General features: G+C 37.5%; 1 protein-coding gene across 1 annotated transcript in view; it reads right to left on the reverse strand.

Annotated features, from left to right (window-relative positions):
- The window catches only part of CBLB (Cbl proto-oncogene B), a 133,017-nt gene extending 109,304 nt beyond the window's left edge, over positions 1–23,713 (reverse strand). The window contains exons 1-3 of the mRNA XM_032206243.1: positions 23,663–23,713; positions 23,186–23,344; positions 13,749–13,999 (exon numbers count right to left, since the gene is read on the reverse strand). Of these exons, the coding sequence (XP_032062134.1) occupies positions 13,749–13,999; positions 23,186–23,332 (398 nt within the window). The 5' untranslated portion in view covers positions 23,333–23,344; positions 23,663–23,713. The remainder of the gene's footprint in view (positions 1–13,748; positions 14,000–23,185; positions 23,345–23,662) is intronic.
- Positions 23,714–23,942: the final 229 nt, after the last annotated feature.

The raw sequence follows: 23,942 nt of genomic DNA on the forward strand, positions 1-23,942 counted from the left end.
CTGATTCAGAGTGTGCACAATAAGAGGAGTCTATCATAACACCATCCTTCTAGAGATCTTCCAACCAAGCCGTAAATAGATGAATTTAGTTCAGCTTCTGTTCACCTGACAAAAATTCACACTTGAAAACTGTGAGGGCTGAAACTGTGTGTACAGTATCAACACAGAGCCAACTTTCATATGCAGGCTAAAACAAAGCTCTTAAAATAGGGAATTATTCTGGAAATGCTGACACATCTTTAACACTGTGAGTGGGCGCCAATATAATACACACATTGTGTACACATATGTTGCTGTCTTCCTGGGAAGCTTAACTGAAAGCCCACATGGTTGATGTGGGACAGCAGGAATGCCTCTTTGAAAGCACTCATCCTGCTTATTCATAGTATCTCAAATGAATCCCAAGGCATATGGTACAATTATGGCGTTTCACAACACAGTGCTTATGATGGTTAACAATCCTTTTTGAACCAAAACTGCTCTTGATGCTTCAATAAAAAACACCTTGTTGACAGAACTTAGGCACAATCTTCAGCATCTAAAGAAAAACAAATCAAGTACCAGAATTTTCCAGGTCATCAACACAATTTCATAAATTGAGTTGCTTTCAGTAAAAAAAAAAAAAATAAAAAAAAAAAATAAAAAAAAAAAATTAAAAGAGACTTTTTTTTAGTTGCCCTTCCCCCCCACCTGCAAAGCACAGACCCACTCTACAGGGTCAGACTCCCAGAAGAATAATGAAACAATAGATGGACCATCTGCTGCTACATAAAGCAAACTGACAATCCAAGAATAAAGGAGCTGTATGAAAGTCAGCAGTACCTTTCCATGTTCTTTCATGGAAGATTTGCATTTAGCTAAGTTTAAAAACAAAAACAAACAAAGCACCACACAGAAAGGCTGTAGGGGCTTCCAGACAAAAATGCAAAGGTTAAAGGACAACAACACACATCTTTTAAGATTTTTTTATTTTTATTTTTTTTAAACTATTGTCAACTCCAAGCCACATAAGGTTCCAGCGATAAATATTCTCCCTCATGTTTATCAGGCAAATCACTAGTGTTCCACAAGGGTACAGAGGAATATTACAGGTACCTTAGATAACAACTCCACAGATATCCACAACTTGAACAACACCTTCACAGCTGTCAGATGATTTCCCTTTAAGACTGACTTGCCTCCACCAGTTTATTTATGCAGATCAAGTTTAAGGCAGTTCCAGCTCCCTAATAGGCTTAAAACAAGCGTGAACAAATAATTGCCTAAGGTAAAGACTGTCTTGGAAAGACTTGCTGCGGAGTAGAGGACTACCTGAAAAAGAAATGCAACTGGAGGAATAGCACATTTACACTTTTTTTTTTTCCTGTCAGCTATTCATAAATTCAGCCTCAAACTTCTGTAACAGATAAAATTCTTCTTTTCCATTAAATTGGAATGATTTAGATGCTAGATAACTTTCACCAAGTTATAACAGATGCTAGGAGGTGGGTGTTTTCCTTTTGTTGCCTTGTTTATGTTGAGTAAACGTAAGCAAATTTATTTCCCCAGTATTTTAAGCATTCATTTCTTCCCTACCTTTGCAGTAGCTTGGGTGGGTTGGGCTTATAAATTTCGAGAAATTGTTGACATCACAATTCCTTTCAGTCATCTGCTCTAGTAACACAGCGCATTCCCAGAAACCAAAGATTTAATAAAGGACTGTTTTTTATAACAAATATCCATCAGTCTGACCTCTGACTACAGTCCATATAAAAATACTTTAATATTCTAACAACCAATGTTTATGTTGCCCATTACAGTTTAGCATTAGTAATGCGAAATTCATACTGCATAAACCAAACAAGAACCTGAAAAACACTTAACCCTTTCAGAATAACATTTTGTATGGATGTTTCCATCAAGCCATGGAAAAACTGCTGTGTGGTGTCCAAACGAGTCTCTTCCTGGCATTGAGCTTCACTAAGATTATTTCACAAAGTGCCTGCCCAAAACTGGGATCCTCACCCTCACGGAACAGCTTGCTATCTCTTTATTCCCCTACACAGAAAACTGAATAACGAGACAAAACAAACTACTCATTCTCAGTGACACTTAAGATTATTTAATAAGGCAAAGTTCCTTCTAGACAGTCATTGCCAGCCTGTCAGATATGCGTATCATTAATGAAACCACATACGCAGAGACTGGAGGACAGCTGTGTACCAACTGGGTCACCAGTGACCTATTCACTCCTATGCACACCTCCCAGATGAGCATTGTCTTTCTGCATTACTGTGCTCTGTAAGCGATTAGAGCCCCATTCCTCATAGGGCATTAATTATGGGGATTAACAGTAAAAGGAAGCACATGAACAGGATGTTTCTTTCTTTCTTTTTTTTTTTTTTTTTTTTTTGCTTTGAATCTTTGTGTATTTGCTACAGTCATGAATTATGAAGTAAAAAGGATATGCAGAGTTTTGAACAAAACTAATGCAATTCTAGTCTTCCAGTCTGTTATTCCAAACAAACTGATTTAAAAAAAAAAAAAAAAAAAAAAGGAGTACAGGGGGAGAGGATTTCACCCTGCTGACATGACTTCCTCAGCTAGCCAAAAGAATTGGCAATCTATATGCCACATTATTTTCTGTATTTTTCCCAACTGCAGCACAGAACACGTGTCATTTAGTTGTAGAAACTGCAAAGCACTGGCCACTGGGAAGGAGCTGTCAGTAAGACACAGCTACAGATTAAAAATTTGCATGAAGTTAGAACAGACACGAGCCTTTATTGGCACTCCTGTCATCCACCATTATGCTGCTCCTACCATAGCCAGAAGGCACAAAACCCTAAACGCTACTCTTACACTAGTAAAACCTGTAAGTGCTGCACTCTGAATTAAACGTCATAATACTTAACCAACAGAAGTGATCTATGAAGACTAACGTAAGCAGTAAAAAAATACCTAGAAATTGAACTAGAATAGAACCCTAATTAGAAATAAAACACAGGTGTACAGAGTCTCTGTTCTAATGAAAATATCAATAGTCTGTTAGTTAAGATCCACTCTGCCATGCCATTTTCAGGATGACCAACAACTGAATATATACTTTTCATATTTTAGTGTTTTATAGCTGAAAGTTAAGACAACATTTCATCACAGAAATATTAGTCTTCTCCAATATTTTAAAAATACTTGGAAATATAAGAAGAGATTTAAAAAATAATTTATAGCCTAGAAATCTCCTTTATCACTAGTATACGAGGGGAGCAGATGCTAACAACAGTGACTGTCATCATTCTTTTAATAAGAAACCTAATGGTTGGACCACAAACTCAAGGTTTGTGACAGCAACCTCTACTTCAGAGCTTTAACAATGGACTATATTTGAGCTACATGAAAAATATTTTCAGATTATTTGTTGCTCTGTATCTTCATTAAACATGCATTTAACTCTCCAGAACAATTTACATGCAACTTACACAGCTCTACTCTGATTGCACTGATAGAAGACCTAGATGTATTTAGAACTTAGAAATTTAAGTTTACAGAAATTGTTCATTTTTCTTTTGTCAATACCAAAAGAGCACAGTTTGGTATTAAATTCTAAATAAAATAATTTAGTAAATATAATAATTTACTCTTTAAGAGTTACAGAATGACTAGTTCTCTGTAGCCCCATAAACTGTTTAAAACATTATTGACATGCAAAAATCTGAAGGTGTTTCTCTTCATCTTCACACACACTCCCTCTAGATAATAGTTAAGAGTCTGCTCTTGGGCATACAGCTGTAAGCCTTCAGCAATTAATGACTGCTTTAAAAAAAAAACTTTAAATATTCTTCTTACGAATGTTCCTAGGTAAGGGACATTTTATTACTGACCCTGCCTTTCATACTTCCCATGACAGCCATTCATGACTCAGAATCAACTCTGAGATGAGTTCACAGAATATTCTCTTGGCTAAGGACCATTTTCCATTGGAACAGTTTGAAAACAGATGCTAATGTTTGTTTGCCTTGCGTTAATACCCTTTTGCTTATAACAACAGAGGCACATTTTTTATCATGCAGTCATTCTTAAACAATAAGTAATTGCCCAAAATGTCACATTTTAAGAGTGATAACTAACAAATGAAAAATAAAAAGGTAAGAATATTACTGATATACAGATAAAAAAAAAAAAAAAAAAAAAAAAAAAAAAAAACTTGATATGGACAGAAGAAGGTAGCAAAAGCCTTTAAAATATCACTGGTGCCTGGCATAAACACAGACACAAAAATAAATGAAGCTTATTAATACAATTCTTCATTCTCAGTGTAGGCAAAACTAGAATATTTATAGGCTAACCCACTGTGCAAGCTAGGAAGCGATCACAGACTTTCTAGTAGGCATGTAGGTTTGAGTTCTTTCAACAAGTACAACTTAGCCAACAGATAATAGGAAAAGAGTGAACACTGGGCCCCAGATATAACTTATGGGGCTCATTAAAAGACACTTATTCACATGTAAGCAAGCCCATGGATTCTTTTCTTTCTGCCACCAATGCCCAGGGCCTAATCCAATCCTGCAACATGCCAAATACTTTCCAACAGCATCTAGATATTCTCTACTCTCAATCATATCAGTGTAAACACCTACTGTGTGATATTTGGGACTTTAAGGGATGGAGAGCAACTAATGAGGAGGTGATAAGATTTCCATAGCTTATTATTCAGTATTCCTTTCTATCAGGAGGCATAATTATGTTCTGCAAGATAGATGCAAGACTAGGGCTAACACATAAAATGAGCTATGGCTGTGAACTTTTTTTTTTTTTTTTTATACACACATGTTTAGTATCACAGACAAAACAAATTAAGGTTTTAACTATTTACTGACAGCCTCATGTAAGAATCTGTAGAATAGAGAAGGCAATCTTCACAAGCATTTTTGCTACGGAAAATGGGAATATTTTTTCTTATTTATTGCTGCCTAAAATATCAAAGTCATGTAAATTTCATTATTTTATGTGAAACGGAGACAATGTTTTCTGAGCTCTCCCACAATACTATCAATTGAGGAGAGAAAAATAATTGAACGTAGTTACTTTTTCAAGTATTTTTTTCTCATTCAGAGAGCTTGCCCAGGATCAGCTAGTAAAAGTAAAACACTAACTCATCAAGTAGACTGTGCAGGTTGACAATGTAGTCTCTAATATATACAAATGTATCAGATATTAGACTGAAATTACATTAGTGCTGCCTGACCATGGCAGATTAAAAAAAATAAGATTTTTTTAAGAGACCTCCCCTTATAGAGAGACCATGATAATCTTATTCACACAAAAATTAAATTTAGTTAAATCAGCATATCACCACTGATAGCAATATTTCATTATGTATTTCAAAAATATTTGTTTCCAATATACCTGCTACATTTGAGTTTCCCTTTTAGTGCATTATGTTACATCACTATAGGTAAAAACGCAATTAAAGGTACCTTTGCATCAGATATACCAGAAAAAACAGTGAAGTTATAATAATTATGACCAAGTACAACTAAAATGAGCAAATAATTATTTATTTGTTCACCATTTTTTTGGACCTGTAAAGATACTTAAGTATAAAGTCACTTTCTTCTGTGCACTTCACTTAACACAAAGTAAAGAATTGGATAATTATTATGGTTACGATCTTACATTTACAGCATAGCTCTGACATAGGAAATCTAACCAAACTATGGTGAAAACACAATGTTTTATCACATGCTAGAGACAAAAATAAAACTATATCCATAATATATCCTTTAGCTCTGCCTTGGTTGCACGCAAAACCAAAAATTTCAAAACATATTATTCCACATACATTGCAAACATGACACTGAAGACAGTTACCTGGCTGCTTCCTTGGGCAGTTCTGTTTCTCACATAAGATCACTTACTGATTTATTTTCCATCTGTGTTATGTATTTATCACAGAATCACGGAATGGTTTGGGTTGGCAGGGACCTAAAAGATCACCTAATTCCACCCCCCTGTCATGGGCAGGGACACCTCCCAGCAGAGCAGGTTGCCCAAAGCCCCATCCCGCCTGGCCTTGAGCACCTCCAGTGACGGGGCATCCACAGCTTCTCTGGGCAGCCTGGGCCAGGGCCTCACCACCCTCACAGTAAAAAATTCCTTCCTTTTATCTAATCTAGATCTACCCCCATCTTTTCAGGGAATTGTGCTTCTTTTCAGACACAATTTACTGCTGATCTTTTCTGTGTGTTATTTCACCCGGTTTTATTACTACTATTATTACTATTTAACTGTTGCATTTATCGCACCATCTTTTTTAAAAAAAGAAAAAAAGTCACATTTTCTTTCAAATCTGGCAAACTATATTCCTGGGCTGGTTCACAGAGAACAGGCTTTTTTATTGTTTAGATGTGTTTGATATTTAAAAAAAATAAAATAAAAATAAAAAAATCATGCCAACATATTAATCTTACCAGTAGAACAAATGTTTTGTGCAGATGACAGTAAACCTAGTTCTTGAATTAAAAACCCTTCCAGTACCAATAAATAACATTAAAAACCCTCACTTTAGTGCATACACAGTAATATTATAGAATCTGCGAAGACAAAGTTAACAGGAACATGCAGCTACTGACAAAAAGCCAACATACAGAATATACTCTGAATGCTACTTGCTAACCAATTACACTAACTCTTTTGTGCCATTCTTAAGATGACTGAAGTAAATTCCCTCGATTAATATTGAAGCAAAGAATAGAAGAGGAAGAAGAGGAACTTATGTCAAATGACTACAAAACACTTTTAAAACATGACAGAAATTAACAAAGTACTCTTCTCTGCACTTCCTTGCATGTTACATTTTAACAAATGGAAATGGGTCTTTCCATACAACATCACCTCTATCAATAGCTCATTCTCTCTTTTGTTCTGAATTGAGTCAAACTTCACCGGTGATAACAAAACATGTAATTTCACTCCTTTTCAGATGAGGGATATTCCCTACTCTGTACAGCTGAATGAATCCTTCTCTACTGTAGGTTTAGATGCATAGAAAGCATGTGTTCAAGCCTGACTTTTGATCAAGCATTCTTTGGATAGCAGGACTATCACTACAGCATGTCTGTTTTTATAAACAGGCTTTCTTATATGTTCATCAAAGACAGTCAGCAAGTGTACCACTTGAAAAGGAAGTTGGGAATAATGACTTTCATTTCTTTACAGAATAGAAGCAGATTTTATTCTTTCATGTTTCTAATTTTCAATGAAAAACAAGGTAAAAGAACAAATGGTGAAAGAAAGCATTTATTTTTGTAACCTGAAATTACAGCTCGATATGCTTACATATCTGTACATATTAAAAAAAAAAAAAAAAAAAATAGAAAAAAGAGAGAAAGAAAGAAAAAAGCCGCGTTCCTCTAAAAGCTTTCTGTTTCTTCCTCTGTGATATGCCTAGCTGCCATCATGAAGGCCAGCACTGCAGACATTCTAAAATCAAATCACTGAATATGAAATCCTTCTGATGAAGGAAAGCAAAGACTAAGTTCTCCCAAAATCAACACATTCAAAAGTGACCCCTTCAGGCCCATTATGGGAGCCTTCCTTTATACAAGGTAAATTCAGGAGTCAGTACTGTTTGTACCTGAAGAAGATCCTCAAGTTGCTTGATATCAGCTGGGCTTTATCATACCTGAGAGCACAGCACGGTTTATAGTTGGCAACCATGGCCCGCCTTCACAAGCACAGCTATACCATGCCGAGACCAGGCAGCAAAGTCCCCTGAAGGGCTGTTACAAAGGGGGAACAGACAATAGTATCCTCACTTACAAATCAGACTGAATATGCACAGACCTCCCTGACCAAGACTACATTTTCAGAAAACCACCCATTCTTCCCAGCTAATTTTCTCATCCTATGTTGCCTGATAGAGCTGAAGTGTAACAATGTAGAGAACCATGTCAGTAGAGATACTGCATCAGACATCTTGTGTAGTCCCAGCTGCAGAACTGTCATTAATTTTCTCACAAAGGAAATTAATATATTAACACATGGAAAGATCTGAGGATCATTTCCCCATGAGTTTGTGCTATTTGAAAGCTTTCACCTCTGCACAGTTGGTGTAAATGCATCTTAATTTGGCAGTATTATATTATACATTTTTCACAAGTATAAATTATTATACAGAGTAGAACAAGGAATTCAAACTATATATTCCCTCACAACCAGCTGAATTCTGCTCAGACACCATATTACTCATAAAAAACAAAAGTCCAAGGAGACCTTGCACTAAAATAGAAAAATCTATCTGCTTTTATGAGAGAGTAAGGTAAAAGTTAAGTACATGTATTACCCCCTTCCACTAACACAATGTGAATCGAGGATCTAAATCAACTTTAAGAACTCAGAAACCATTATTTCCTCATTTAGGATCTTTCATGTTTTTAAAATTGTTGCCTTCCTCTGGAATTTGAATAAATAGTTGCCTTCAGGTTATTTTGATACTAATACTTCTTTTGTTCTTCTGTGGCAATACCCTCCCCTAAAGTAGAAGATGACCAAAAACACAAATTGAAATACTGCCTTACAACAACTAGAGTCACCCAGCCTATTTGCTTTTATGTTGAGAACAAGCTGTCATAACACTGCCCTACCATTTGTAACCTCCACGTGTTCTCACCTGCCCTTTGCAACAAGAGTCTCTTTGTCTGCCAGTTTGTGTAAGTCACATTCCTTGTTTAATTTAGACTAAAACCAAAAATAGCAAATGACTTGTGCTTCACTAAATTTGCACTGAAGCTCTATTACTCATGCGGTTCAGGTATGCCAAAGGGTTTCTTAAATCTGTTTTGGTTATATCTGGTTTTACATCACATTAGGTAGGGAGGGAAGAAGGGGGAAAAAAAGAATTTACTGTAACATAAAAGCTTCCAAAGAAAACAATCATTGCATTTCCTTGCCCCGTTCAACCTAACCCAATCACTCATGCCCTCTTTTTTCCTTGTCAGAAGAAGCCTCTTTATTCCAATACATCAATAGGCAAGTTCCATTGACAATCCAACTTCATGATAGTTATCATGCAACAGCTACGAAGTTATCTATGTGAGGCTGACCAATGGTCAAACATGGCTCTTTGAAAAGAACCATTAACAATATTTTCTGAATCTGCACTTCTATTTGTCAAATAATAAAGCCAAAAACATCTTAGCTTGTCCAAAGAAGTTGTCCTGAATTAAAAACACATCCTTCCTGGTCCCTTTCTGAATCAACAAAGCCTCCTCTGTCTGGAGATACAAACAAATTATGAGGCTACCTAAGTGACGAACTTCCTAACTTCCTGTAAGTAAAACAGCGACCTTGTGGTACAAGAGGAGGTAATTCAGAAAAGGGTAAGCTACCTCTCGTTTACCACGGGACAAAAGTACATTAGTGGCTGTTATTGCATTACAGCCGGCACAACCAAAGGCCATGCTGATGCTTACCTTTGTAACTTGTTATCAAACCTGTACTTTCAGAATAAGGGGGAAAAGGACTCAAAGTTTCAGCAGTAGAAAGGTCTTTCCTGACAGTGCTGTGTACTTTGCTATGCCTGTTCAGGAAGCTTGATTCAAGAACCTGAACTGATCTCAGCTGTCAATGCAGACTGAAGGAAGAGAAATGGAGTGCTTCCTAAACACACTACCGATTCACAGCTTCACAAGGCACGGGGCAACATGAACAGCAAAAAAAGGAGAATCTGATCTATTACATAAACTACAGGTATAGGACCTCCCAAGAAGACAGAGCAAATATAAGAACTCTGTGCTACAAAATACTTAAGCAAGACATAAAATCCTGAAGTATGCAATTTTAGTCAGGATACCAAACAGTCAAATGAGCAAGGGAATTTAGACTTGTACAAAAACAGAAGCAGTTTTGCAATCACCTTGAAGGACTTCCCTGAGTCTTCCCTACGTGCAACTCCTCCTTCTATTTCATCCCCAAAATAACCTCAGCTCTTCTAATCTTTACATCTTTATCTGTCCTGCCCACAACTTGAGAAATATTCATCTTTCATATTACTGTCCTCTTCCACATCTGCAATGCCACTTAACACCAAGAACAACAAGTTCTGTTTGAACCAAGCAGCATTTAATAGATTCATAAAAAGAAGCACACACATTGGCTTTATACTTTTTCTCTTGTCCTCACTTGAAGAACACTTAGTAGAAGGCAGGCAACATTAAAATAGACAATGAACAAGTTCCATCTCAAGATGCATCTATACAAAGACACAATTTACAGGTAAGAATAGGAAAGCTCACACTGGTCTCCCTTTCTGAGGAAGGGTTTTGTTAGCTCTGAAGAGCCAAGTTTAGCAACTTGAATGAATCCAAATGTAATCTCCCCATTGCCACTTTATTCCTCCTCTATTATTATTGTAACTTATGTGCCTGATTTCAACACCTGGCTAACATTTGCCTGAAAAAAATGCCAGCCTACAAAGTTTTTTATTTTTTTTTTCCTGGATGTATAATTCTGAAATGCAGGAGACAAATGGAAGTCTGGACTTCACAGAAATAATGTCTTCCAGCTTTAGTCTGCTTCGCAACAAACAAAGGGAAAAAAAAAAAAAAAAAAGAAAGAGAAAAGCCTTTTAAGAAAAGTAGATGTACCTGATTCAATAATCTTAATTATTAAATGTTAATAATCTTAAGAAATAAAATCTGACAAAAATCTTCAAACTACTTCACACATTGTATTCAACAAATTGTGTAAACTACAAGATGTAGTCTGCATAGAAGTTTTTCAATCTCTTACCTCATTAAGCAAGAGGATGTAATTTTAAATGAGACATCAAACCCAGAAGATAGATGCAATTCGTATACATTTAAAATCAAAAAAAAAAAGTAAACCATACTACCTCTGCTTAGCAAGATTCATCCTACAGAGTACAGAAAGATAGCACCAACCACTCAAATGGCTATCGTATGTATTTGACATGGAACGCAGAATAAAGAGGCAACACCTCTAACACCTCAGTGTAAACTTTTGTTTTAGCCATTTGTATGTAAACTGGCTGCACACTACATTTTTTTTTTTTTTTTAATCCACAGCACCTTTGAGAACTAAATATTATGATAAATTTTTTCACAAAAGACTAACTTCTGTCATGAGGGATAAGGCAAATAAAATAACATGTACATTGGTGCTGGTTCCTAAATGTACCATCACCACAAAAGTTAAAAAATTACTCAATAACCTTGTAGATTAAAAGTATATCAATCAAGAATATTGAGACAATGCTTCCAAACGCAGCCATTTTCTTAATTTATTTTTTTTCTCCACAATGACCTTTTTATCCAGCAACCACAGAGACACTAACAGAAAACAAAACAGGAAAGTGAGACTGAAAACCACAAAAACTGGTCAGGTGTCAATATATGAGAGGCTTTTGGTTGGGCTTTTTTTTTTTTTTTTTTTTTTTTTAAATTGACTATACTTCAATTTGACTGCCTTTTAAAAATATCTTGAAAAACACTTACTTAAACGTTTACCCTTACATTTGCATTATAAAGTAAACAGATAACAAACTTAGGTCAATGAAAACATATTTCAAAGCAAAGAAGCTAAAAAAAAAAAAAAAAAAAGACAGCATCTTTCACTAACTTACAAGATTTAAAATGATCAAGTATGTCAAAGTACAGTAGAGGAAGCAGATAACCCAGTCACAAGGCTCAGCAAATGAATATACCTTGACTCAACTTAAAACTAGGACACACGTACAGAAAAAACATCACCAGTAGATGAAAAAGGGACACTTTTCAGATCACTTGAACTTACAAGGGCATGAGGCATGAACTGCTAGAAAAATGCTTGTTATTTTTTGTTTGTTTGTTTAAACATTCCAGCCTTAGTTTCTGCTGTTATGTCAGAATCTGGCTTGCAGAGGAAATGCATCTAACTGGTTTAGCAACGAAGACACATAAGACACATTTCTATTATATTCCCTTCCTCAAGCTTCAAACTCTATCAGTCAGACAAAACAATGTATCACTTTCTGAAATACAAATTGGGACAGCCTGAAGGTTATTGTGAATCATTGCACTGATACTATGTTTTTAAATCCCTCCTCTCCAAACACCTTCCAGGAATGGACCCAATAAATAACAGAAACTAACTGCACCTTCTTCAAAAACTGCTTCACAAAAGACATCCTTAAATCACCACTGTTATCCTTATGAAGAAACTGAAGTGGGAAATTGGAAAAAAGAAAACAACTCTAGCTACTAGATACAGTTACTGAGACACTGTTTTGAATGACTGACTGTACAGTGCCTATGGCAGACTGTTTTTGCAAGTGACACTGAAACTGGTTTTAATTTATTGCTAACTGTAAGCAAAACCACAAGTAAATCTGGGTTTCATGCACCATAGGGAAGTCAAAATAAAACCTGTTTACATAATGCAGTCATTTATGTCAAATTTCCCTTACCATAAAAAGTTCTTATTTCCTTCGAAACACAATGACTTTTGTACATACAACAAATAGGCTATTAAAGGAAGACCCCATAGGCTCAGCACTGAACAATTCTTCCAGGAATTCTGGTAACAACGCATCTACAATGAAAGCATTTTTTTTTCTTGCTTATCAATTCAAACACACAAAAAACCCATCCATCAAGACCTATACTCATCACTCATATAGTTCAAACTGCACGTTTTGTTCCTCTTAGGTAAATTGCTCTTCACAACTGAACAGGCTTTAAATACTTTTTAAAATAATTCCTTACACGTTAAGCAAGATTCATACAGGAAGAATACCACAGTATACTGAATAGCTATAATCATACCTAAAGGTCTGGAAAGAACTTTCGTGTAAATCAAACAAAACTGCAGTGACATTTACAACAATATAGACATTCCAGTGCTTCTACCACCACTTTCACCCACTATAAAACTATACTGCAACCCTGCCTGTAAGCTCAGGTGCAGAGAGATACAATTATCCATTCCTTTTCTCTCCATTTTCCCTTCCATGACTTCCGTATCTCCTTTGAAAAGGGGAAACTGCAAACAGTGTCACGTTTTCCATCTGACTAACTAACTGCCACATGACTGCTGTACCCCTTCCCAAAACAAAAAAGCAGATTTTGCACAAAAGTTCTTAAAATCTTTTCAGAGTATTATGTAGTAACACCAAATCTTGAAAGCCTCTTTACTCACCACCAAAACAGTACACAAAGTAAACATTAATCCTGGTTATTAAAATTGAATCACTGCAAATCAGGAATCCATTATGTTTCTGAAAAGACTTTTCAGCACCAATAACATTATCATCACCTCATGCTAACATCATACAATATCTTAAAAACACGACTACCATTTTGTTCCATTTCTCTACTCTGGAAAACTCTATGTCAGTATCCCTCATGGCTCCCACAGTTTTAAGAAGTAGGCTTCAGGGGGGTCAAGCTCAGACCAGATAACAGTCACTTGCACTCTGCCAGAGGAAAAACTACATATTGTAAGGCCCTGCAAACAAGTAATCACAATGAAATGAATGTTTTATGAAGGAAATGCTCTTGGTTTTAAAGGTCGCAAAGTGACAGATAAGAGCACACAGTGGAACAAATCCAACAAATTACTGTTTGACCTGCAGGGTCAATAAACCCCAACAATAAATATTTCTGCTCTTTAAATAATTAAAAATGTCAAAACACAATGGCTGCAGACAAACATTGTTAAAAATATACACAGGCCAGACAATCTACCTTATATTTAAATAGTTTGCTTACCTGTCCTGTGACTGTTCCTCATACATTCTTTCCTTTCCTTCTTTGAAGAGTCTTATAGCCCGTTTCGATTTTTTCATGAGACTGTCAATGTAGATTTTAAAATATTCATTCTCACTGAGTTGTGCAAGTTTTTGGTTGTCATCGTATTTGCTCAGTATAAGTCGCAAATGTTGATAAGTGTCTGGTAAAATGTCAAGTATGTAAGGTGGGCTGTTTTTGAGTTGAAGCTTTGGGTTTTGGCACAGTCTTACCTACAAGCAAAAACAAGTGAATTTTAAAAGACAAGTAGTATTTTGGGGGGAAAAACTGATCTGACATCTTAAAATTCTGTAAGCATATTTCTCCAACCTCCAGGCACAAAGAATTAAATCCTATCTCAATTGTATTCCACAATATCTCAACATAGTCTCTAATGTCTAAGGATGTCAAATTTGACTTAATCCTGCCACATCTATAAAAAAACAAACAAGCTTACTTACATAGGTTGGGGGTTTCCTTTTAAAAAGTAAGAACATCTTTACCTGTCCACTATGTGCTAAGGAGTATATTATCAAAACACAGTATGCAAGTGATGCCAAGAGCGGTAGTTTTGTACAGGTCTGTTTGCTGCAGATGAATTTCCCCATGGATTTTTAGTGTTGACTAAGAACTGACCTTATGATTTAGATTTGCATCAAAAGAGATCCTCTTTCTTCTTTCTCCAATAATGTAACTTTTTAAAACCCATAGGAACGTAAAGTTTGAGAGTGCTATACCTATGAAGAGGGTCTGAATGGGGCCAGAGGTTCCAAAGCTGTTCACAGACAGAAATTAAGCCACTCACAGATATTATAAACTATGAAACAAAGTATTATGAACTCAATCTTTTCCACTTTATGGTTGTACTAGAAGATAACATCTTCATGACCTTGAAGTCAGCATCTCCCTAAATGGCACAAAATTTAATTGAATAATGTATATTGCTTAAAAGAGTAAGCTTCAGATGAATTGAACACCTTTATTTGAAGCTAGTCTTCACTGGAAATGTTTCTGGGAAAAGAAGGCACTGTTTTTGTTTCCTGAACATAAGCACATTTAAAGTCATTATCTCCTGGCTACCTACCTTCTCTGGTAGTTTGTTCTGTAACGTTCTGTAGTAGAAAGTAAAGGAATCAAAACTAACAGATTTTGAGTGCTATTGTGTTGAGCTATCCAAGCTCAGCTAACACACTGCAGCGAAACACATTCTGCACATGTGTGTGCAGCTGTACATATGCAAACACTTAGAAAAAATTAAGTCCATGTGGCATAAAAGTTTTATAGGTATCATTTGGGGATCGCCACAGTATATATTAGTGACTTTGACATTCTTTTGAGGTAACTAACGAGGCTATAAAAACATCTTAATACTGCCGAAAGCAGACTCCTATTTCTACTAATGTATCAACTTGAAAAAAGTGCATGGTTTTGAGCACTTCCAGGGGGGAAAAAAACTTGTTTCATATAACATACATCCCTCTGTAAACTCGAAGCTATATTGCTAACCTCTCCCCCAATTTCTAGATCTACACCATTAAAAAAATTCACCGACTTAAGACCTTCATGCATGACAAGCAGCAAAGTAAACACAATTGTTTCTTTCTCTGAATGAAACATACGCAAAACACATCAGTCAATCAGAGTTAGGGGACTGTGATCATGGTTAGAAAAGTGGAGATTGGAGGGTGGATGAAAGTCAAGCACTATCAAGTTTAAAAAAATTTCTAGAACTATTAGAACAGTGCAAACCCATAAGTACTGTAGAAACATTAATGCCATTCAAAGAAAGTATTTAAAACACAACTTTTGCAACAGCCCTCTTCCTTTTACTGATCCATTGTTACTTCAATAATTTATATTACTCTTTCACATACTAGACCAAGTAATGGATCAGGAACCCATTTGATGTATTGTAAAGCAGACAGTCCTTCCCACAGAGAAATTTAATCTCAGTAGGAAACAGAAAGACAACAGATGGATACAGGCAAATATGAGGACACAAACACAACAGTTCATGCTAAAGAGTGGCTCAGTGTGCTAGTGGGTCCTAACTACTCCTAGATAAAAAAGCAAAGAAAAGCTTCAAGGCAAACTCTAGAAAAATTTAAGTGGGTCATAAAGAAATTCCTCCGAAGATGGAGAGGAAGCTGGAAGGAAATAAAAAGAAGTAAAGCATAAAGATATTTGGTAAACTCATGAGTGGCTGATGAAGTCTGGAGCTGCAAACCACAAGTGCAAGAGCAAAACAGCAAGAGATTTTGAAAATAATTGTTTATATTTAACATGATAAAGAAAATGCTAGCAGAATAAAAGACAACAGAGTGCAAATTGTGGGTTAGCAGATGCCCAGAGCAGCATTCTCAACGAATATAGATTGGATATGATGGCATTTTTTAAAGGTCAGAAAAAGAAAGCTGAATGGGTGAGAGTTTTAGGACAATGGATGGATAAAGAAGGCAATCTTTGTCCATAGATCACATCTCAATCTGAAGGAATCAGATACAACTTTAAAAATAACAGTTCTAGTGAATGGGCTGCCTGAGTGACGGCAGGATGGTACTGTTACTCCAGAAGATCACAAAATTAACTAAAATGAGAAGCTTAAAAAGGAGATTAAACACTTTTCTTTTTTTTTAATGCCAAAATTAAGCTGACAGCCAGAATTCTTTAAGGAGATTTCAGAATCATAAGCAAAGAATTTTACCTGTGCAGACAGATCTGAAAATCATACATGCAGAGTCATACATTTCTCTTTGCAGAAGAGTTAGAAAAGAAGAACTGGTATCCCAAAGACAGAAGTGAAAAACTTCCAGAGAAAGCTTTATGAAAATTGCACACCTTTTTCACGTGAACCTGTGTTCTCTGTGATTTAGTGAAAACTCGAATCAATAAAGATTGACATTCTCCCAAAGCAAACTACAGGTGCCACCAATCAATATCCCTGATTAGGTGTTACAACTTTCTGGAGCAACAGCACAATGTAGAAAAGAGTAGCTTAAAAGAGGAAAATATTTATTCAGGAAAAAAAGTCAGCAATGAGAACAGCCTACAAGCCAAGAAGGATGCAATCATTTTTAATTGCTTATTTATCCTCACTCTTCTCAAACGTCATGATCAAGAATTAACTGATTAATTCTGAAGTCTTTCTTTTCAATCAGATGCATCAACAAGCAGAATGTGAATGGTTTTGTATACACCAGAACTATCATTAAAAATATTAAAACAGGAACAAGCAAATCGCTTCTGCTGGTTGTTGCATTTTCAATGGTCTGTCTGTTCAACCACACAAAAGGACTACCCAGTTAAAATGAAGAATTAGTTTCCCTTTCAGATGTTCTAGAAAGTTTTCTTCAGTCCAGTGGCATTAGTCATACACACAGCACAACAGGATCCTGTGGTCATCATGGTTTACCAGGCTTCACCTTCTGCTCAATTTACAGAGATAAATGCAGAACATTACTAGAACCCTAAACTCCCAAATAAGCCTTTAAGGAAGTTGTAAAAAAAAATGTGTCTATAGGACAACTCAATTAGTTGCATGCATTCTCAGTGGAAGGGAAAAAATATAATAAAATAAAATAAAAAACTAATGTGTAGTTAAAGTTAGTGGTCCACTGAAGTAGTACAAGGCTTTTATGGAGCACACAAGGTTTCAGTCCAAAGGAAGTAAGTTTGTAAAGAGATGGCTGGTAAACCATATGGTTTCCAGAGTCAGGATGTCCTGACACGTACCACAGCAGTTCACAATTATAAGCAAGCAAAAAGAAATGACAACTGCTGACGCAAAAGATTTACCAATCCACCAGAAGTGGCGTACATACCTTTCTTCAAAAGAAAACAGAATTCAAAACAAAGAAACAAAAATAAAAGTCCCCATGCTACATTTTACAAAGCAGTCCTCGCCAACACTTCAGCAGCGGACATGAATCACATCACTGTGTCATTTGTGTATTGTTATGACTGGAAATAAGCATGTATATATTTAGCAAGCACTCAGTCTAAAAAATGAATAGCAATCAGAAAGTTACTAAGAAATGTCTCTCACTGAGGTAAGCTGAGAAAGGTTAAGCTTCTTCCACTATCTCAGGGTAAATCATAGTCTTACTCCAGAACCACATAAACAACAGAGCACAATTCTGTTTATGGGTAACTAGGGGATTATCCTGAGCTACCAGTAACAGACTTAGCTCAAGAACTTCCAGACAAGCTTACTCTAGTCCCTATGGGGGAAAAAAAAAAAACAAACACAAAAACTCTCTTCCTCCCAAAAACACAAAAGAAACACTACTACTCTTAAAATTTTGAAGACATTTGTCTAAAGTTATAAGGCATTGTTCCATAGCATCTTCAGATATGAATATGGACAGCCCTTGTGTTTAGAGGATGCATTTCTTACAGAAAACTGTACCTTCTATTTATTTTTACAGCAAACAATAAAGTTGAAGGCACTGGACTGGTCAGACAAAAGAACTTTTGTTCAAGCCCCAGCACAATCTGTTTAAACACCTAACTCAGGTCAAAGACAATACAAGGAAAGCAACACAGCTACAACAGAGCATCTAGTGAGTACAACATCCGCTAAGCGCTGTTTTCAGCTGCAGTGAATGGACTACAACACAGCATCAGTGCTCACACACTTCCAAAATTACACCTTGAAAACTTCTAACTAGTATATTCTGCCATGCAGAACAAAAAAAGAGTCAAAGCATTAAGAACATTTTGAAATAGCACAGCATAAAGGCTGCTCTACAGTAGAATACCGTAACAATTCTCCAGAAAACCACAACACACGATGCTACCGACACTGAATTCCAAAAAACGTAATGAGGGAGGGGCTAATCAGGACAATGAATGAAATGTGAGCATGCCGCTCCTTCACTGGATAGCCCTCTGCCAGAAATTACATTAATTGCAACGACTTTTTTTTTTTTTTCCTCCCCACAGAAATGTTCCTCTGAAAGAAGCCTTCTCATCAAAATATAACTAGCGGTGACCAATCACCAAACCTTTCAGCTGAGAAAACAGCAAGTGCTTGTTCAACAGCTGCCACACCACAACTGCGCCGTATGTTTCCATACCTGAGAAAAATGCAGTTACAATGCTGATGGTACATACATCCAAGGACACCTGACTTTGGAGGGTCATTTATACTTCTGTCTGGTTAGGAAATGAGAAGTTTCCATTTCTCCATTTAAATTCTTTTCCACAGTCTAAGCAGATATAAAACTTCCTATCAACTTCAGCCAGGTAATACACTGAAGAATACGCTGGTTATGACCGGTAATTGTCTTTCCTAGATCCTTTGTGGAACTATGCCTTTAAATCAACTTGCAAGGTTGCATATTACTGTAACAGTTACATTAAGTGTTGCAAAGCATAACCCACCAGCACAGTTTCAAGCTGTTGAACTGTGTTCTATATACTCAGTTACATGCTGTTGAAAACGTGTATACTGATCACTGTAAAAGAAAACCACACTACTTATTAAGTTACAGAGGTAACACTTTTACTCACCAAGTCAACAGGATGAGCTTTGGAGATGCACTCTAATTCGCTCTTAGAAAACTATTAAAATAGCAAATCAAACCACCATCCCCATTTACTATGTCAAACAATATGGTGGGCTACGATAAAGCACTCAAACAGTTTATACAATATTGTTAATCTTCAGAGTAGAAAACACAATTATTTTCAGATCCAGTGCAAAAGAGTATGGAAAAGGGATTGAAAGTTCCTATAATATTCTGATTTTAAAACAAAAAACAAACAAACAAAAAAATCCTGTTCAGAATATGTCACAATTTTACTGGCTTACAACCTACCATAGTAAAATGTGCCTAAAAGTACTGCCAAGTCTAAATAGCCAAAGCAGCAAATTATCTGAACTACACCCATGTTTATATAATAGACATTTTCTCTCAAAGTTGCTCCCAAGATAACCATCATCTTCTAGTAGTAATGCACAGCTAACTTCTAGGTTTTAAAATCATTGGGTTTAGAATCTTAGAAAAAAACATCCCATGTAACTTATGCACAGTTTAAAGGAAGACTTAGTTATTTGTTAAGAATATTATTTACAGGATATGAACTTTCAAAAATACAGAGCATTTTTAAAAATAGTGATTGGCTTGCCAGAAGTTCCAAGATGCATGATTGACTTGCATATACAATGCTAGCATTGGAAAGCAGGGCTGGCCTTCTAAACCATAAGAGGAATATTACCCTTTGCATTATTGCAAAGGAATTAAACAAAATATTTTTGGTTCTTAAGCTAAAGCTTATCCATGAGAAAAAGAACAGAGAAACTGGACATTAAATGCTAACAGTTGATGCCCCTCAGTTAGCACTGTAAACCCATTGTAAAAAGCCATACCAGTACACCTCAAAAAGTAGAGATCCCAGTGGATTAGGAATAAAAGGAAGATGAAAATAGAAGGTATAGAGGGGGAAAAAAAAAATCATTTATTACTTACAACATGGGGATTTTTTTTTTTATTCCCCACAGGTCTGTTGTTTACAGCAGCATTTACCAATAGGACTCTAACCAGGAGCAGTACCTCAATATTCTGTCCTGCTAAAGAACTCCCAAAATCTACACACTTTTTTTTTTTTTAAACTGATCACAGAAGTTGGAAGAGCCAACTTCAGTGGAACTGCAGCCTTCTGCCTATTCTTACAGCTGAAGCAACAGCCCATGAAAAGCAAACACTAATATGAAGCTTTAACAATGTCAAGGCATGACATATTACCAGTTCTGCACACACAAGTTTGTAAGGTATTTAAGCAGCCAGAGCTTTTGCATACACCATAAAACCTGTCCAGTTCTATATAGTTCTTATAAAATAGAAATACTTGTTAATAATACTTGTTAATACTTGTTGTTAATCTTTTATTGTTGAAAACAAGTAATGCATACAGGTAATATCACCTGCCAACTGAGGAAAGAAGCAGAATGCAAGGAAGGAAAGGTACAGAAAGGTACAGGTAAGAAGAAAAAGTCAACTGGGAAAGACTGAGCTCTGTTCCCAGCTTTTAAGAACTCTCGTTTCACCCTTTGGTCAAAGTAATAGCTTTACTTGTTTCCATCCTCCCTTTCACTCACATCTTTAGAAGACAGAAAACTTGAGCTACTTAACTGCAGCAAAACAATGGTTATCACAGCTACTATTGGTAAAGAACAAACAAGAATGATGACTGTTATTACAACTAGCAAAACAAACCTCAAAGCTACAATCCTACCTTGGGTGGCACCCTGCTGGCTTTGAGTAGCCTACTGCCTTCACCAGGTATTAATTTTATCAGTGAACAACCACAGACACCAGTCATCGGACACGGTCCAGAAATGGGATTTGAAGCAACAGTCAATCGAGCAGGTTTCTATTTCTGATTTTAATCCCTGGTTTTGATTTAGGCAAAGGATAAAATGACCTTCCTGTGTCTCCTGCCACATGAGGCTGAGACTTAAATTTGTTTGCCAACATATTTAATTTGTTCAAACATCCTTTCACTATAAGGACCAAATGCTAAAAACTCAAACAGAAAGCTACGGCATTCTCACACTATGACATCATCCTGTCTGGTATACTTTAATATAATTTGGAAATTAAATTTGATTAACTGAGAGCAGCTTAAAGAGGATACATTAAAGATCCAAATTGAGGACACTTATCCGTAAAATGAAAAAGAAAGCACAGCACAATGTCCAGCCTTTCCAGTGAATTCTACAGAACAGGCCTTACTGGCTGTTCCGATGCTCTGTCTTAATAGCAACAAATAAAGTTATCCCACAACAGATGAGTAAAAGCAATCCCCAAGTCCAAGATTTGCTGGTATCTGTGGATATATAAACGAACCAGAGGCAATCTTACCATACAGACTTGTAAATGGACTGACACGGGGCGGAAATTAAGCTGTACATTCCCCACGTGGTTTCAGCAATGACAAAACAGATTCCAGGTTTCCTGAAAACTTCCTTCTACTCAAGAACAGTGCCTGCTTCCAAGTGTTTACAATTGCACTTCTCATTACAAGATACTCACTGCTTACTGCATCCTGATCACTAATAGAGAAATGTCAACAAAGTCTCTGTGATAATAAAGTCATCTTTGTGATCACAGAATCATTAAGGTTGGAAAAGGCCTTCATGATCATCGTGTCCAGCTGTCTCCCTACCGCCAATATCACCCACTAGACCATGTCCCTAAGTACCATATCCAGTCTTTCCTTAAACACCCCCAGGGACGGATGATTCATACAATATCATTTCTATGAAGGCTGGTTTTTAAGTTTATAATCATCACCAGAAATTGTGGTAGAAATACAAATGCAATTGTTAGAGCATCAAAAAGGAGAGCATACAAGGACTCAATCAAATACTTTGAAATTGCCACTTGTCAAGGCACATTACATTAAATTAAATATCTCCAGTACATCAGAGTCACTTCTGACAAACTTTAAGACATGTTAAACATCTGTGTTGTACAAGAGCCACAGGAAAAGTAAATGATTACACTAATTCATGGAGAATCGCTGAGTTAGGAAGTCATAACTCTAGACATACGGACCCAAGGCTAGCAGGTAGCGTTCCTCACTCTCCATCAGTTTCAAGAGGAAGCTGTCAATATCACTCACATGCAAAACAGAGCGCCTGTGCCCCCTGAACAGTTATCTGTATCATAATCAAACTATTCCTAACATCGGTAAGAAGCTCTCCTAGCTAATCTACAGCAAGCTGTCATCTTGTATAACACTAAATAAAATTTATCAGGCTGGTCCAGAGCCCTAGGAGAAGTTCTAGAAAACTATACTCCCACTTCCTGAAAAATAAGTTTCAGTATGGTACACATCTGGTTTCAAAATGAAAATTAAAAGTAGTAAAAATTCACCAAAATGCAGAACACACACTTAAAAGGTAGGTGTGCGTACAAATCTGTTTACTAAACTGACAAGAGTGACATCCCCCAGTCCCCACGCACATTCCTAAAAGCACAGACGTATCTATGCTACCATCGTGAGCACGTCTCGCAGGACGATTAGCTTAGCTGAAGTTTCATGCTTCAGAGGTCTTGTTTGCAGACTAACAATGTGATCCGACACGAAAAACACAGTGTGTGTGATTACCAGGCTAAGTTAAGCAGTTTTTCATTAGGACAGCTCAGCTTTTCAAGTTTGAGTCATTTTACAGGCTCTGAAAATAACAATAGCCTAAGGCAAACACACATATTTGTTTTCCTGACACAAACCAAGATTAAAAAAAAAAAAAAAAAAAAAAAAGCATAGCCAGAGGCCACAGGGAAAAAAATATAAATAAATAAATAAAGGCAAATGGTGCTTGAATAGCCTAAAACACTTCCCGAGGGGCACAGCACGGAGCTGGTGGAGCCGCAGGAGTGTCCCCAATGTCCCCCCTCGTTGCTCACCACTTTGTCCATCAGCTTCCAGGTCTTCTCCACAGTCCTGCGGTCGGCGGCTGCCTGCTTGGGGGGCCCCACAGCATCCTGGATGGCGTCGATGAAGCCCAGGATCCGTCCCTTGCGCGGGTTGCGGCCGTTCTGCGAGTTGGCCATGGGGGAGCCGAGCTGGACGCGGGGACAGACACTGAGACAGGCAGACAGACAGACGGCGGCTGCCTCACCGGCTGCTGCCGCCGGGGTAACGCGAGGCGAGGCAGAGGGAGAAGCCCCCGGGGCAGAGGGAGAAGCCCCCGGGCACGTTTGGGCACCGGGCTCAACTTTTCGCCACCCTCCCCGGGCGGAGCTGAAGCCGGCAGGAGGGAGCCCGGCGCTACCGCGGCACCCAGGGGTGCCCCCACCTCCTCCCCGGGGTCCACCCCCAGGCACCTGCCCCTGGAGGGAGCCGAGCGGACAGACAGACGGGCGGACAGACAGGATACGTACGGAGCAGCACGGCCAGGCTCCCTACAGCGAGGGGGAGCCGCCGGGAAGGGGATGGGAGGGGAGGGGGGGGGGGTCAGCAGCTCCGCGCCCCCCGCCCTCCACCCGAAGCGTCTGGTCGGACGAGGCTGTCCTTCCTCCCTCCTCCTCCTCCTCGTCCTCCGGCAGCGGGCTTCACCGCCCCAGGAGGCAGGCGGGGCGCATCCCGCGCCGCCCCGGCCCTTGTCGCCGATCGCTGCCGCCGCCGCCACTCGCGATCGCGGCGCTGCCTCCGCGGGACTCA

This window comes from Aythya fuligula, chromosome 1 (assembly GCF_009819795.1).
Source record: "Aythya fuligula isolate bAytFul2 chromosome 1, bAytFul2.pri, whole genome shotgun sequence".
Taxonomy (NCBI): Eukaryota; Metazoa; Chordata; class Aves; order Anseriformes; family Anatidae; genus Aythya; species Aythya fuligula.